We start from the raw sequence: 16538 nt of genomic DNA, 5'->3' as shown, positions 1-16538 counted from the left end.
AGAAAAACTCGTAATCTTCCCATCCTTGAGATCACCACCCATTAATCATTGCTCATGTACTCACCACGGCAGATGACGATGAAGATGAGGACTCGGAATCGGTACTGCAGGAGCTGGAAAACATTGACGATGACTGCGCCAAGCACGGTATCCAGTTCGTGCGGATCGACGACCCGAAGGTCTCGAAGGAGTACGGCATCGATGAGGTAAGACAACAGACACGTTCACGATCACCACTGCTTCGCCGTCGGTATGACGCAAGCCGGCACTGTTACAACCGTGCGTGTCTGTCCGGTAATGGTCGGAGTGCTTTATGGTGGTTAAAATTAGAACCCACTTGAAAGTTAACGAACCAAACCTGACTGGGGCTGATACGCGGGGTATCGTCAGTCGGTGTTATATTTATAGTGCCACCCGCCTGTATCGTCGTACGATCGGTGTGGAAAGCCACCTTGCTAATCGATTGCCGATTCCGCCAGCAGTTTTTGTTTATCTATAGTGGTTGACTGGTTTATCTCATACTGTCAGCTCTGAGCGCCCCCGTACTGTACTCGATTCTACGCTATATTCTTCACCCTTCAATGTGATACTTTCAGGTCCCCGCGATCGTGTACTTTGAGAAGCAGATCCCCAATGTGTACGATGATGATCTGTCGGATGAGGAGGAGATCCTGGAATGGTTGCTCTCTCAGCTGGAAAAGGACGAGATCGAGGATGTCACCGATGAGATGCTGGACAAACTTATCAAGGAAGGCAAATCGATCGCCGTTTTGTTCTGTACGTTAAATTTAATACCATTGCTTTCGTGTAGTTCCCTTGCTCATTGAACTTTCTCTTCCACACACTAGATGACAACAATGACAAGAAATCGGAAAAGGTTCTGAACGAGCTGGAAAACATCGACGATGAATGCGATCAGCTTGGCATCAACTTTGTCAAGATGGACGATGTCGAGGAGGCTAAGGACTACGGTGTTACCAAGTTCCCCAAGCTGGTCTACTTCGAGCAGGGTATTCCGACCGTGTACGAAGGCAGCCTTGACCAGGAAGAGGATGTGCTCGATTGGTTGGAGCGCCAGACTAACAGCGACGAAATCGAGGACGTGACTGATGAGATGTTGGACATGATCATCGAAAAGATGCAGCACGTCGCCGTGCTGTTCTACGACAAGGACTCGAAGACGTCGCAAAAGGTGCTGGCTGAGCTGGAAAACATCGACGACGAGTGCGATCAGAACGATATCGCTTTTGTAAAGATCGATGATGACAACGAAGCCAAGGAGTGGGGTATTGAGGAACTGCCTACCATGGTATGAAGGGTGCTGGGAAGTGGAGTAGATCATTCTGTACTCACGAGATCTTTCTTTTCGTAGATTCTGTTTGAACGCGGTATTCCACACATCTACGAAGGTGATCTGCAGAGGGAAGAGGAACTGCTCGGCTGGTTGGTACATCAGAAGCGTCATTCCGAAATTCCAGAAATCACCGACGAAATGAAGGACAAGCTGATGCAGATGTACGATCACGTTGCTATTATCTTCTGTAAGTAGTCAGCTAACAACCTTCCGTTTACCGTCATAATATCCTTGGTCAATACATTCCCGCCCTTCCAGACGACAAAGACGACAAGCAGGATATTCGCGTGCTGAACGAGCTGGAAAACATCGACGATGAGCTGGAAAAGGAAGAGATCGTCATTGCCCGTCTGGATAATGCTGAGGAAGCGCGTGAGTATGGTCTTGACCATCTGCCAGCACTGGTGTACTTCGAGAACGAAATCCCAGCCATCTACGAGGGCGACCTCATGAACGAGGAGGAAGTTCTCGAATGGCTCAAGCTGCAAAAGTACTCGGCCACCATCGAGGAGGTGACGGACGAGATTCTGCAGGATTTGATCGACGATCATGAATATGTGTGCGTCTACTTCAGCGGCGAGTGTGAGGAGGGAGAGAAATGTGACAAAATCCTAGACGATCTCGAAAACATCGACGATGAGCTTGACGAAGCCGGTATCATCTTTGTTACCACCGAAGATATGGGTAAGTGTAATAAAAGCTCCATCCTTATCACTCTGCTTATTGATTCTGTCTCTTATTTCAGTCACTGCCAAGAAGTACAACATTAAGAACATCCCGTCGCTGGTGTTCTTCCGCAACAAGGATCCACTGATCTTCGCGGGTGATATGAACGACGAGGATGAGGTCCTGGCATGGCTGACCGATGAGGAGACGCTCGAAATTCCCGGCAAAATCGAGGAAGTCAACATCAAGATGTTGGAGAAGATTCTGTCGGAGAATGAACACATTGTTGTGTTCTTCTGTAAGTACACGCTGCAGTGGCGGAACGGTGCCAAATCTGACCCACACCTTCGATTTTCTGTCCATCTCCACGATAGATCACGATGACGACAAGAAGGCCCAGAAGATCATTGCCGAGCTGGAGAACATTGATGATGAGTGTGAGGAGAAGGACATCGATTTCGTAAAGACGTCCGATGAAGAGATTGACAAGGAGTACGATCTCGAAACGCTGCCCGCACTGGTCTTCTACCGCAACAAGTTCCGCACGATCTACGCCGGTGATCTGATGAACGAGGAGGAGATCCTCGAGTGGGTTCTGGAGCAGTACAACACCAAGCCCGAGATCATCGAATCGGTCGACCGCAAAACGCTGCAAGTGTTGGTTAACGAGGTGGAACATTTGGCTGTGCTGTTCTGTAAGTGAACGATCGCTGTACGATCGCACCCTGGAGGATGTTTTAAAAGCGATCGATTTCTCGCTTACCTTCCCACAGACGATGACGAATGCGAAACCTGCCCCAAAATTCTCGAGAAGCTGGAAACCATCGACGACGATACCGACAAGCACCATATCCAGTTTGTGAAGGCCAACGATGAGAAGCTGGCCCACGAGATCGGAATCTTCTCGTTCCCGGCCCTCGTGTATTACGAAACCGGTGTCCCGATTATGTACGACGGTATGGAACGTTCCCCAAGCTTTGATCGAGATTAATAGCGAGATCAAGTGAATTCACAACGACAACACTTCCACCTCCCCACCAAATGGTCCCCCGTTCAACCTCCATTCCTTTTTTTTGCTATGTTTCACTTTCTTTTCCCTCTTTTCGCAGGTAATCTCAAGAACGAAAAACGCATCTTGCAGTGGCTAATTGATCACAAAAGTAAGAACGGAACTGTGTCCTAGTTGTATAAGTTATCCACCAGTGCCTTATGTCTCCGAAAAGGGAAGGCCTTCGGAGTTTACGCTCTGCCCACATTTTGACATTTTTCCCAACTCCCGACCGTTTTGCTCATTGTTTTCCTATCGGTGCTGTTGTTGCTGTTCTATTTTGTTTATTCCCTCCAGTTTTGTGTTCTGTTATTTTTCTTTTTGGGTTTTTTTCTGTTCATCGATCAAATGTACTCGCTTCACCTCGACTTCACCTCAGCTCTGCATTCCATTCGGTTCAACCTCTTCCTGACGCTAAGGATTTTACGGTCATCTTGATATTTAAACTTGCTATTACTTCTGAAACATGCTCAAGACAAGACATTAAAGCCAAACAGTGATTGGCCGGTACGTGCTTGCAATTCCGCATCATTCCTGAGAGTACAGATCCTTACAGACCGACCAGGGGAAGGTTTTGCAACCGATTCTAAACTTACACTCCTCATATGCGCCTAGTTCTGGAATTGCTTTTTCCCATCTCTCCAGCGTCATACTACCGTTAAGCTGTTAGCTCACCCGAATACCCGCTTACCATTATCATGCCCACATCACGTGTCTGATACCTTATCCCATCCGTGCAGGAAAGTACGATATCAAGCTGAAGTACGGCATGGCGCGCGAGCGCGTTCCGGTGGTATTTTCCGATCCGGAAGAGGAAGCCCGCAAGGCACTGCTTCTGGCGGAAGCACGTGCCCGTGCCGGCGTTCCGGAACGTTCCATTTTGCGCCCATCCACAACATCGCTGTCTGCGCCATCCGTTTCGACCATGTCGGGCACGCTCTGTTCGTTGTACACCGGGCTAGGTAAACGTGGCGTGGCAGAGTGGTCACCGCCAAACAGGAAGCAACAACAAACGCATGAGTCTTAATCGTTTTTTTGATGGCCACTTGGTTTCGTATCGTGCACACGTGTTTCGGTGTTCTGCAGCGTAGCGCTCCGCCCGTAGTGGATATCCGTTTTCTAACGTCGCTAGGTGGCACCTTAGTATCCTTCTGCTCCCCACTTGTCCCCTCTTCCAGTTAGCTCTTCACTAGCAATGCCTAATTGAGTCGTGCATTTAAGAGTTTTGCGGTTTTTGGTTTCTTCTTTTTTTTTGGTAAATAATATTGGCCACTACTAGCGTAGAGCAGAATTGCAGCAAAACTAGCTCCCAATCGGTGTTAGATGTAGTGTTTGTTTTTGATTGCCCAAGGCAGTACACTCTGTCGCATGCAGGCTCTTGGGAGAACTATGTTGGACTTGGTTGTTTCGTCTATGACACATGACCAGCGCACCTATCGCCATTCGGCACGCGTAGAGAAACGAGAGACAAGCATTTGCATCTTCTAGCGATCGAGCGACCCCACTTCTTTCATGCCACTTCCTTTTAACCCCTCCTTGACTGAGCGCACGAACGAACGCTTGTGCGTGAATTGGATTCCTATCCGGTCTGGTACCGCACTGGGAGTTATTGTTGGCGTTACTATAGCCTACCCGATTCGATGTTTACTAAATTCGATGTAATCAGTGTAACCGATTCGATGTAGTATGTTCGTACCGTCCGCATCGTTGTACCGCTGTATCTATAGCACCCGATCGTCGTCGTTACTACTCCCGTACTGTTCTACTAGTTCTTCGATGTTCGTTAGTGTGTAAGGCTCAAACAACGTCCCGATCAGTCCTTCGATGATTCGGTGTTGTTGTGCTGTGTTTTCTCGTACTCATAAATTCCATCTTTCCTTTTCTTCTAAAACCACTCCCCATGCCACCGCTCCCGACGCGGCCATCCCATCCGCTCATTTCTTCCAGACAATAAGCTACCGAAACCGAAACTCCGCAAGCGTTACACCGACGATGTGGAGGAGCTCGAACGGGAGGATCGTATCGACAAGAAACGATCCGGTGGCAAGAAACTAAAGCCCATCCCGAGGCTCGATGCGGTCGAACAGCCGAAAGCGCCAGGCACCGGTAAAACCGCCCCCAGCAAGGACACGAAGAGTAAGCCGGGTTCCGCCAAGTCCGCCTCCGCTTCGTCCAGTAAACCCACCAAAGCCAGCGCCAGCAAATCCGAGCCGACATCCACCAAGGTGTCGTCTGGTGGCGGTGCGAAAAAGACTGCCCGTGCTGTCGATGATGATGATGACGAAGGTAGTTTGATTCTGCGCTCCTTCGCTCCTCTGCACCTCAGTTGCTCAGTTGTAGCGCTAGCTCTCTAACCTCACTGTTGTGCCCTGTATTTGTAGTGTATTGTCGTGTACTTCGTGTTTCTGTAGTGTGCCTCTGTAGGCACAGTGGTGCTGCTCACACGCTACTGGTTTAATCTCGATTGACCGGTTCGGTCTCCTACTATCCATCTATATCTATCTGTCTCTCTCTCTCTGTAATGCGCCTAGTACATCTATGCAAGCTGTATCTACCTTAGTGTACCGTGTTTCTGTGCCTGTTTGGTCTTTGTACATACTGTAGCTAATGCTAACCCAAAAACCAAAACAACACCTGCGCCGGAAGGAGATCGGCCATGTGGAAGAATGCGTATCCTGGGAGGGAGATCACGTACACAGCTTCGATCTTCGTTCTGTCTGCACACATAACCTCTACTCCATCTGCACCATTAACCACCGTATTTTCTTCGCTCCTTGACTGTCGCGTCGCATCTCTTCCGGCTGCTGGAATCAACGAGATCGTAGAATTTTGTTTTGTTTTGCTGGTAGCTCGTAAGGATCGTGTATGTGATCTTGTGAAAGGATCATGTAAAAATGTGTACCCTTCGCGATCACCTTCCGTTCCGCTGCCCTCGTACGGTGAATGCGTTACGGCGTAGCAATGAGTCAGTATAAAAGAGCCTTTCCAATACTTCATTCATAGGTGTACAAAAGCAAAAGGAAGATAACTCCAAAATTTCGTACCACTATCATTTTCAAACCAAGCGTTCGTTCCCAATTCCACGATGTTTGCAACAAAACTAGTTTGCCTTTTTTGCCTAATTTCTTACTCATCCTTTAGCCGCCATTTTGTTCCTAGCCATTTTTCCATTTCATCTACTAGCCTACTTAGATGACGATTCGGTAACGGATGGGATGTACAGTCCCGTCGATCGTTTCACTGCACAGTAGATTGCGTGTGCGAGTGTGTGTTTAAGTGTGTGTGCGTGTGTGTATTCTTTCACCCATATACTGTTATACTACCCGTTTCCATTTATACTCCCTTTTCTGCACTCTTAATCCATCTTCTGCTATAATGTTGGTTCGGGGCTTTAAGTTGACGATTTATCTGACGTACCTGTTTCGAAACTGAGAGCGGTGTATTTTGGAGGCAAAATTGATATGTCGTACGGTTTAAGCTGACACATTGTTTATCCGCCCATGGTTTATCATCTGTATCTATGTACACTTATATGTAATCTACTACTTCCGGTCCGGATACTGCCCGCCCTGTCACTATTTTAACGAGTACTTGGTTTTCCTTGTAGCTTCCTTGTACTTGCGTACTCCTTCCACCCACAGAAAAAGAACAAAAACAAACCGAACAGCGTAAAGGATTCAAAGGGAACATAAGCGATAACACGGCAAAAGACTGTAAGAGCTATAGATGAATTTATGTTATCTTTAATCGTTAAATAAGCTGTACAGAAGCAAGTTACCTCTTAGTGCATTCACTGCTGTGCTCAAAACGCTAATGACGTTCACTGTATTCTTTTTAGGAATGGCCACTGCTAAAGTACCCAAAACACACGGACTTGACGAGCGTATACCGAGCAGAGGAGATTATTTTGGGATGTGATCGTCACTCGATCGCCACGAAATTCCAGAAACGCAACAACCACCACAGAGAGCCGCTCGAACGGACAGCAGGAACCGTTTGCTCTATAAACCTGCCTCATCCAAACGGCGTGCCGCGCTCACGTCACAAAATAATCTTGTCTGCTTGTCTGTAGCAATCAAGTGTGCAACAAGCACGTGGCCATATCCAGAGAACACTACAAAGATCCTAGGCACCAATTGCTTGCTCCTTTCAACGAACAGCTAAACTTAACACGTTCTAGTGTTTGTAAATAAGATCAAACATTAAAAGAAAAACAAGAAAATGATCCTGCTAACTTCAAGCACGTCGAAACTTCGAATGTTCATGCTACGGCGGAACCACAAATCAAACCAAAACAACAAAAAAACTTACCAAACAATACTAATGGTACACAAGAAAGCGGATGACGGGATGAAACCAAACCTCGCTGAAAATAGACAAAAAAAAACACACCGCGTCAAAGGAAACAATGTAGAAATGTTTGTTTGTAGTGATTTGGTTTTGTTTTACAAAAAACATTTTGTCAGTTAATTCATATCAATTAGCTGCTTCCGGGGTACCCCGACCCAGGGCCCAGGAAACGGATTTACGTGCGGCGAAACCGGAAGAGATCGATCCTCTGTAGCTATGTTCGAACGCGTCGATAAAAGCGCTAACCGCGAAGGGATAGCCGCGTCACACTGATAAGAAATTTCGGTTCGGTTTTAGTAAACGATGTTGTAGTTTCAAATCATGCCCACGGAACCCTACAACAGTCACGAGAAGCGATCGTGAATTGTCAAACGAACCCGTAACGCTGGCAGCGTAACGCTTTGTTACGTTTAGTGATAGTGATCCTCAGAAAGACCCGTTTGACATACGATAACGATAGTTCGCTCCATCTATTGTTACTCTTTCCTATTCTTCTCTTTTTTTTACTCTCCCATTATGTGTTTTATTTTTAATGTTTTTTTTTTGTTTCTTTTTTTTGCACAACTACGCTGCTCCGATCATGTATCGGTTCGCTGTCTATTGTGATGTATCGTGCCGCATGCGCTTTTGTTTTGGCACTTGTGGGCACAAGGTTTTTTTTTTATTTTTCATTTTACTTGCCACTCAAAACAGTAACGAGTTGCTACTAATGGCGGGACACAGAGTCGATTGTTAGTATTTGCATTCCAAAGCAAGTATAGGTGTGACGGAAAATCGCGCTCCAAAACATATCGTTGCAAATTAAATGTTTTAAACGCACAAGAACAAAAAAAGCCCCGAACCCACCAGATGTAACCCTGCTGAGAATGTGCAATGAATGTTTGACCCCTGTTTTATGCTCCCGTTTTTTTTCTCTCTATCTCTATTTTTGTTTTAATCAGTTCTAAAATCACTGCCCGCCACCATCAGCGTATCGTTTGAATAAGCATAATATTAAAAAAAAACCAACGACAAAACAAGCAAAAATTTGAACTTAGGATTCACTAAATCTGACAAAATGTTTTTTGTATAACACACAGATGACGAATGTTTCTACGTTGGACTGGGACACGCCGGTCGTGTTACAAAGCGGGACAAAAAATCCACCGCCAAGGAGGACGACTCGTTCCGGTGTTGCCCGGCAAAGGTCGAGAAGAATACCCGCGTAACGCAGATGGCCGCGCAGAAGATCAGCCGCCGGGACAGTGACGAGGCGGAGAGCCAGTTCGCGTTCCGGCAGAAGAAGCTGTCCGATGTGGCCGACGCAACGGCGGCCGCCGCCAAGGAGAAGAAGGCCGCCCAGGAACGCCAGCAGCTCGATGTGAAGAAGGCATCCAAATCGGGGGGCAAATCGGGCTCCAAGTCGGGCAAAGGTAAAAAGGACGCCAAGGACGACGATGGCGACGATGACGATGATGGACTGTTCGGTAAGCTCGGTTGGTGGTAAATGATCAAAAGCAACAGCAAACAAATCTTCCTTCCGATGTCAAGAGAGCAGGTTCCGATTACCGCACAGTTCACCCTTTTTTTTGCTCTATCGTACCAACGTTCGCCCTCGTCCGGACCTTCCCGTTCATCAGATTCCATCTCTGTGTTCTGTATGTGTTCTGTCGAAAGTAATCCCTAACGCAGGGGAGGAAACATCCTACGGTGACGCTCTACTCGGGGTCACCCAAAACGAAATTGTAGCGCTGTCAAAATTTTACCTTCCAAAACCCCACCCAGCAATTGCTCCAGGTTTGTTTCGAATCAGCAAACAACACACCGGAAGCACACAACCCGTGTTCGTGACCGTTATGGTTCCCGCCCATGCCCACGGTGTACCCAGAACCGTCTCTTTCCTAATGTGTGTGTGTGTGTGTGTGCGGATAGAAATCTTTCATTGGAATTTTCCTCCCTTTCTGATGGTTAATGTTTAACACCCCTTTCTTATCGTCATCCCCATACTGTTTCCCCCAAAATGTTTATTTCAATGTTGTTTTCTTCTTGTTAATCCTGCGTGTACAGCTTAAATGCAGCGACAACAGTATACCACTGTTGTGCCTTGTTGTGCGCGCCCCCGGGGGAATCAACCTAAGCATCCCTTATCTTCTCACGCCAAATAGGAAAGAGACGGTTTAACTTTCACTCTGATTATTTTGTTAACAACTTTTGTAAGGGTACGGTGGATGGGTAATGCACGTGAGAGGAACGTTTTGACAGCGTACAATACAAAGCAAAACAGATAACGATAGATGGTAACATTGTGGCGTAAAAGATGAAGGAAAAAGAGTTGTCAAACAACCTGTTATGCAGGATGAAAAAGTAGGAAGAAGGTGAGAAATATTTTAAAATAACTTGTAAATAGTAAAAAACAAAAACAAACCAAAAAGTGACACTGAAAAGAAAGGTAATGAAAAGTGAAAAAGAGAGAAAGAAAAAATCTCTAAGTACACAAAGAAAGTAGCAAAAGTGAAAAACAAACATAGTAAATGAAGTAACGTGGAAACAGTGTTACAAAATGCAAAAAAAAAACAAACAAAAACTTTCAAAGAAGGTGGCCAAGAAATGATTTTTTTCTATAAAAGTTGATCAAAAAAAGGAAGAAATGAACAAAAACAACAAAAAAAGTCAAATTTGCTCACTTCAAATCTATCGCTGCTTTGCATTAGACTGAGCAAAAATGGACCTGATGTGTCGGTCAATATATTAGCACGCTGCACGCTTCTCCAACTGTAATGCTGTTGTTTAGTGATAGTGGCCAAAAAAAAAACAATACTAACGCACACGCAGTCGAAAGGAACAGAATAGGTAGAAACGCTGCACTTTTCCTATTGTTATTGCAAATGATTATCTCGTTTGTACACCGGCAACATCGGAACGATCGCACATTTTGACAAGCAACAAAAAAGAAAACCTCGCACGAATTTAGGAAAACGAACCAGTACTATTACTACTACTACTGCTACTACTACTTACTACTTACTACTTATTACGTCTACTATTTCCGCATGTATTTTAGATGCACTTGCGCTCGATGCAAACGGTAACGCGCAAGGTTGTTATTATCGTTACTTATATACACCATATATACATTTCTCTTTCGTTGTTGTTTCATTTTTTCGCAACTGTTTCGCTCAACCATAGACTGCAACATGTGTTTGTCGATAGTGTATAGTAGTAACTTTATTTACCTGTTTAGACCGTTACGGGCGGCATCGTAATGCGTAACTTGTCCCATTCAGAAGGGCACAACACCCTGATCGAAAGGCAGCAACAATTAAGAAAAAAAAACCCTCATTTCACGAGGAGAGGAGGAGGAGTTGCCTAAGCTGTTGCTACTAAGCTAAGCTTTACCGCACTTTGCACTTTGGTTTGACGTGTAGCAAATCAGTGAGATCGATCAGTCGGAAACTTTACTTGTACAACCGTTTCGCCGATAACGCTGAAGCAACCGATCTCACCGATCGCACAAACTTACCTTTTTACACTCGCAACTCGCACTGAAACTGTGTTACGAAGCTCTTGTCTTAACTACCTTTTTTCTTCCTTTTTTTAAACACTTTTTAACTATTTCACGAGTTTTGCACGCGATTTTAGATACATTGTTTAGTTTACTTTTCTATTATAAATTCGGTACCTTCTGGGTGCACGTTTTGTTTTTAATATTTTTAACTTTTATCTCTGTTGGCGTGACAAGGGCGACCTGTATAAAAGGGCGGACCTGTGATTTGTGTCGTATCAGTCTTAGGATATTTCATTAAATAAATAAACAAAACAGAAGGCAAGGCGAGAAATATCGTTCTTAGAAGAAAGCTGCTAATGCTTCTGCGCCGTACTTGCGCTCCAGCTAAGGAAACAACACATTTACTAACATAAATCGCAATCGAAACTGCCATTTGGCGAAAAAAAAAGAGAATAATGTCGTCAAAATCTTCACAAAACAGATTCTCCTCCATCTCGAACGGAACGGACACACGCTCGATGGTGTATCAGAAAAGAAACCGAACCATGGTGATGGTTCGAGATGCTGCTAGTTTTTTCTGTGATTTTGAGGGTTAGTACTTTTTGGGATAAAATTATGAACGAACAAAACAAAACTAATTAGAAAACCAACAACGGTTGTCAAACTTTCAAAGAAGCTAACATCTAGTCAGACGAGAAAGACAACATACGTAAATAAAAAGGGGGGGGAAAAGAAAAGGGAGAAGTTATACAAACATGAAAGCTCAAACAAGTGTCCGAACGAACACATGAAAAAGAAAAGATGCAAAACGTTTAGAACGTGTTCAAAGAAGAAGACTAGAACTATTTCTACAAACATGAACAAACAAACATGAAACATGAAGCAACAAACAAACATGAACAAAAAAAAACACTTAACAATGGCTTGGAGCTGTTCGAAGAAGGAAATGAAAGTAGATAAATGAATACAAAAACCCCCCAGCAGAAAATGAGAATGAGAAGAAACAAAAAGTGTGTAAACACAATAAGTAAAACCCAACGGATGGGGTGGGGGGAGGGAGTGTAATACAAACGAAACAATCTCAAAACAGTACAGGTTCACTGTTAGAAGCTGTCAAAGAAGGAAGGAAAAGTGAAAAACTTTTTTATACATATAGATAAACCAAAACCAGAAAAGCAAACGAGAACAAAGGAGGGGAAAAAAATGGGAAGGAGAAACATGCAATAACTAAGAATTAAAAGGATCGAGAAAATCATCATCCCTATTGTTAAAATGCCTTTTTATCTTTAACTTTTACTGAAAATGGAAACAAAGAAAGTGAAACCAATTACCAAAACAAAGAAAACCAAACCACAACAAAGCTGTATTAGTTCAAGTGTTTCTATCGGGAAAGGTGTACATGTGTTGCCTTGTAGAAGCAGAATCCTTCCGCTGTTCGGTTCGTTCCAGTTCGGTAAGAATGGGTGACTATCGTTTTCTGCGCCCTGTCCTTCCGTCTTATCTCTTCATTCTCGCTGTAAATCTGTCCCTCTTTGCACCCACTTTTACTTGTACACATCCGTAAAAGCGATGACTTTGTAGTTCACATTAGCCCACTGCAGGATGTAAGTATTTCTGACACATATAGTGCCAGCCGGCCATTTACCATCGGCCATGTCACTATCTGTAATTGCGTGTTGCCAAATGCTACTACGAAAACGAAACCTCACTTACTCAAACCGCTTTTCTTTCTTCGGCTTTCCGATGTTGTTACCGATTTCTACTCCCGCGGGGGTTTCGGAACTGGGCCGTGGTGGTTTGCTTTGCAGGTGACCTACTGAACGAATACGACGTCCTGGATTGGATGCATGGACAGAAGACGGACGAAAGCATCCAGGAGGTGGAACGAGACGAACTGTTGAGCCTGATCGACAGTAAAGACTTCCTTGGGGTTGTATTTTGTGAGTAATGGTTGACTTCATCTAAAAAGATACGTTCTCTAATGTGGAATGCAATACCTGCTTTCAGATGTTGAGGATGATCCAAACACGCCCAAAATTCTGCGCCACATCGAGCTGATCGACGACGAAGCTTCCGACTACGGTATTCTGCTGGTCAAAAGCAGCGATCGGTTGATGGCGAAGAAGTTTGGCTTCCGCAACCCGCCCGGTGTTACCTACTTCCGCAAGGGCAAATCGATCAACTACGACGGTGACATCGACGACGAGGAGGAACTGCTCGATTGGCTCACCGATCCGCACAACATGGAAATGACCGATCACATCGAAAAGGTGAACCGAAAGATGTTCCAGAAGATACGCCAAGCGTCCGACTATTTAGCTGTGTTCTTCTGTAAGTTTGTCGCGTGGTAAAACGGAGGGGGGAAGGGGTGCGTTTTTTTTTTCTTTTGGCTAACCCACGTAACCCCGGTTGTTGCAGATAGTGACGATTGCAAACAGTGTCCACGCGTGCTGGCCGAAATCGAACACATCGATGATGAGGCGGACGGTGCCGGTATTAACTTCGTCAAGATCGACGACAAGCAGATGGCGAAGGAGCTCGGTGTTTACGCGCTGCCCGGTATCGTTTTCTTCAAGCTGTCATCTAAGGAACCTGTCATCTACGCAGGTAAGTGGCCAGTCTTCAAGCTTCAAGTATAGTTATGAAAAATTCTCCTGGATGTGTGTAGGATGTCGTCTAATTGCATAGTAAAGGTTGTTGTGTTTTTGTCCTCTACTTTGGCAAGAAGATTGAGAGTTCCTCAAGTTCCTCCATATGATATTTCTCATATGCTGCCTACTTCTTAGCGTTGGGAAGTTGAAGGTGGATCGGTTGATCCAATCCGATACAGGCTTGAAAAATCTGATCCAATCCTATAATATGGTATCAATTGATCCGGGATCACTGTTGAATAACGCTGTTGATCCCTAGCGATCCGGGATCACCGTTCCATGGAAATAGTGATCTCTTGAATGGGGATTGTGATCCCTAGCACAAGGCATTTCCTCCTTGCGATTTGCCTTATCCCGGGCATGCTCGGTTAGGCTACTTAGATATATTTCCTATTAAATTCTCTAGCGTTCCGGACAGCTTATATCCCTGATCTTGTATTTTTTAAAACACGTTTATGTCGTTTAGTCTGTACTCTACTCGATAATGCTGCTCTATTCTGGAACTCTGCCTCTCTAGTCTGGATTGCGAAACTGGACTAGGTGCAGAGATGCTTTACTTACTTAGCCGTCTTCCTTCGATTCAACTTATCAGTGTTTAAGTTTAGTTCTCTAAGCTAATTGTAGAATTTCCTTGCACCTGCTATTACGAAGTGTTATGAACTCACCTTCACCTTCTTCGATATCGGACATCCACAGGCGATCTGAATGATGAGGACGAAATCCTGAACTGGCTTATGACACAGAAGAACCCTGGCGGTGACATCATCGAAGACCTGGACGGCACGAAACTGTTGAGCCTCATCGAGGATTCCAACGCACTGGCTGTGTACTTCTGTAAGTAGTTCCATCCATCAACGAAGCAACCGAATGAAGATCGTTCACGCCACAGTTGGCTGTCGGTTGGGGGATGTGTACTGACAATGTGCTCCGTATGTGCTAATGTATGAGTTTCACTAGAGACACGTATTCACACCGGTGGGTTGATGTTCTAAAACTTCTCAGTATTCTAAACGCTACTATTTGATGTTTTGTCTTCTTTTACACCACCACCAAAGTGCACATCTCGCACGTACTACTACTGCTTTTACCGACACAGCGTATATTAAATCATAAACATTGCTCTTTGTATCTAAACTTTCTTGCACCACTTTTGTTTGTGTTTGTTAATCTGCTGCACCACCGGAACCGCGGCACCATCGGCTATCTCTTCTCATCTAGGGAACAAAACGACTTGTGAAGCTTGCTTTACAAAGGCTGCTAAAAAGCAGCGCAAAGCGAAGGAACGTAAAGGTCTGCTAGATGCTGCATCATCTGCGGAGGTCGTAGACGATGGAGCGGCGGAAGATTCTGCGTCGGATGGCGATGTACCAACGCCGACACCACCACCACCACCAGTAGCGGCTGCTGCACAGGCATCCGTGGAGGGTATAGCAGCAACAACCCCGAAACCCGTTCCCATCTCGTGTATTAGGCCTCTTGTTCTGGCAAACTGTCCATTGTTCCTATACAACTTACACACATACACTCATGTTGGTGGCCTAACTGTTGCATGTTTGTCGTTTTGTGTGAACACAGTACCGCGCGATCTCTGTACACCTATGTGATCCTTCATTGTACACCTCGGAATCTACTAAAATTATTGCACTATCTAACGTTTCTTTACCATCTCTCCCAAGTTGTACCCTTTGGAGTGTCTGGGCTTTGTGCGTACTATTGGAACTAATTACACCAATTTATATCGTCTCTCTCCCTTTCTCCACCCACAACGAGAAGATGCGGACGATTGTGAGCAGTGTTCGGGTGTGCTAGAATCGCTGGAAAACATTGACGACGACTGTGACCGGCATGGTATCATGTTTGTCAAAACGGATGATCTCTCGATCGCGGAACAGTACGGTATCTCCGAGTACCCGGTACTGGTGTACTTCGAGGACAATGTGCCGAATGTGTTTGAAGGTAAGCTAACAGCGCGTAAACACAAGCGAACTGCCTCTGGAATAATGCGCTAATTTCGCCTTTCGTCAGGTTCGTTGGACGAGGAAGAGGAAGTGCTGCAGTGGCTGATCACGCAAAAGACCGAAGATCGCATCGAGCTGATCACACGCGTTATGCTGGAATCGATGGTCGACGAAACGCAATACCTGGCGGTGTACTTCTGTAAGTGATCTCGCTTTCGCTTTCGCACATCCGATCTTCTCTACTCACAACAGTCGTTGTTGGAACTGCTGCTTCCGAAAAACCTCACCAATTGGTACCATATTTCCATTAAAAAAAGCATTACAATGCCGTTTTTTTTTTTTTTTATTTATTCATAGACGGCCAGGCCGTATTGCTATTACAATGCCGTTAATATCCACCAAAACAAGAAATTATTGATTTACCCCATTTGCATCCACGGACCAATCTCCAGAATGCACCAACAGTTCCTAATATGGTTTTCTTTTTTCTTTGTTATTCTTTTCTTTTCTTTTTACCGCACAACAAAACAATGAATTCCACACGCGCGTCTCTACCGTTCTTTGCACCTTCAAAATCAAACCATGCCCATGTTGTTCCTTATTATGTTTTTTTTTTTACTTATTTTTGTTCTCCACACCGGATGTTGTTTGTGATGCACCACGTCGTCTTCTTATCTTATGTTCTTATCAATATCCTACCCCACCGCCATTTGTCCCTACCAAACAAAACAAAACAAACCAAAAACCGCGCATACAAATCAACATGCAAATAATGCTACTGCCAACAACAGACAAAACCAAATCACCCTCGTACTGCCGAAGTTTTTGTTCTGCGGAAAACATCCGCAAGCGAAAGGAATTTGCACGGGAAGGAATTTCAGGTATCTTACTAGCAGCAGCTATCAGAACAGCGTTTTTCTTTCGTTTTTTTTCCTCTCTCTCTCTCTCTCTCTCTCTGTTTTTGTTCTCCCATTTCCGTTTTTTTTCTTCGTGTGGCTGCCGCCAACCCGATCATCTGTGTTTTTCC

At 44.9% G+C, this 16538-nt stretch overlaps 1 protein-coding gene across 1 annotated transcript in view; it reads left to right on the top strand.

Moving 5' to 3' along the window:
• LOC128305163 (uncharacterized) overlaps positions 1-16538 on the top strand; it is a 32021-nt gene that overhangs the window by 12097 nt on the left and 3386 nt on the right. Inside the window, exons 7-25 of the mRNA XM_053042484.1 lie at positions 73-206; positions 597-777; positions 849-1309; positions 1373-1541; positions 1613-2038; positions 2100-2318; positions 2395-2715; positions 2794-2976; positions 3130-3180; positions 3809-4030; positions 5016-5354; positions 12711-12842; positions 12910-13233; positions 13321-13509; positions 14250-14387; positions 14772-14978; positions 15327-15509; positions 15579-15710; positions 16303-16392. Of these exons, the coding sequence (XP_052898444.1) occupies positions 73-206; positions 597-777; positions 849-1309; positions 1373-1541; positions 1613-2038; positions 2100-2318; positions 2395-2715; positions 2794-2976; positions 3130-3180; positions 3809-4030; positions 5016-5354; positions 12711-12842; positions 12910-13233; positions 13321-13509; positions 14250-14387; positions 14772-14978; positions 15327-15509; positions 15579-15710; positions 16303-16392 (4101 nt within the window). The remainder of the gene's footprint in view (positions 1-72; positions 207-596; positions 778-848; positions 1310-1372; positions 1542-1612; positions 2039-2099; positions 2319-2394; positions 2716-2793; positions 2977-3129; positions 3181-3808; positions 4031-5015; positions 5355-12710; positions 12843-12909; positions 13234-13320; positions 13510-14249; positions 14388-14771; positions 14979-15326; positions 15510-15578; positions 15711-16302; positions 16393-16538) is intronic.

The sequence above is a fragment of the Anopheles moucheti genome, chromosome 3 (genome assembly GCF_943734755.1).
Source record: "Anopheles moucheti chromosome 3, idAnoMoucSN_F20_07, whole genome shotgun sequence".
Taxonomy (NCBI): Eukaryota; Metazoa; Arthropoda; class Insecta; order Diptera; family Culicidae; genus Anopheles; species Anopheles moucheti.
The sequence above is the reverse complement of the archived record's forward strand: the minus strand, read 5'-3'. Positions and strand labels throughout refer to the sequence as shown.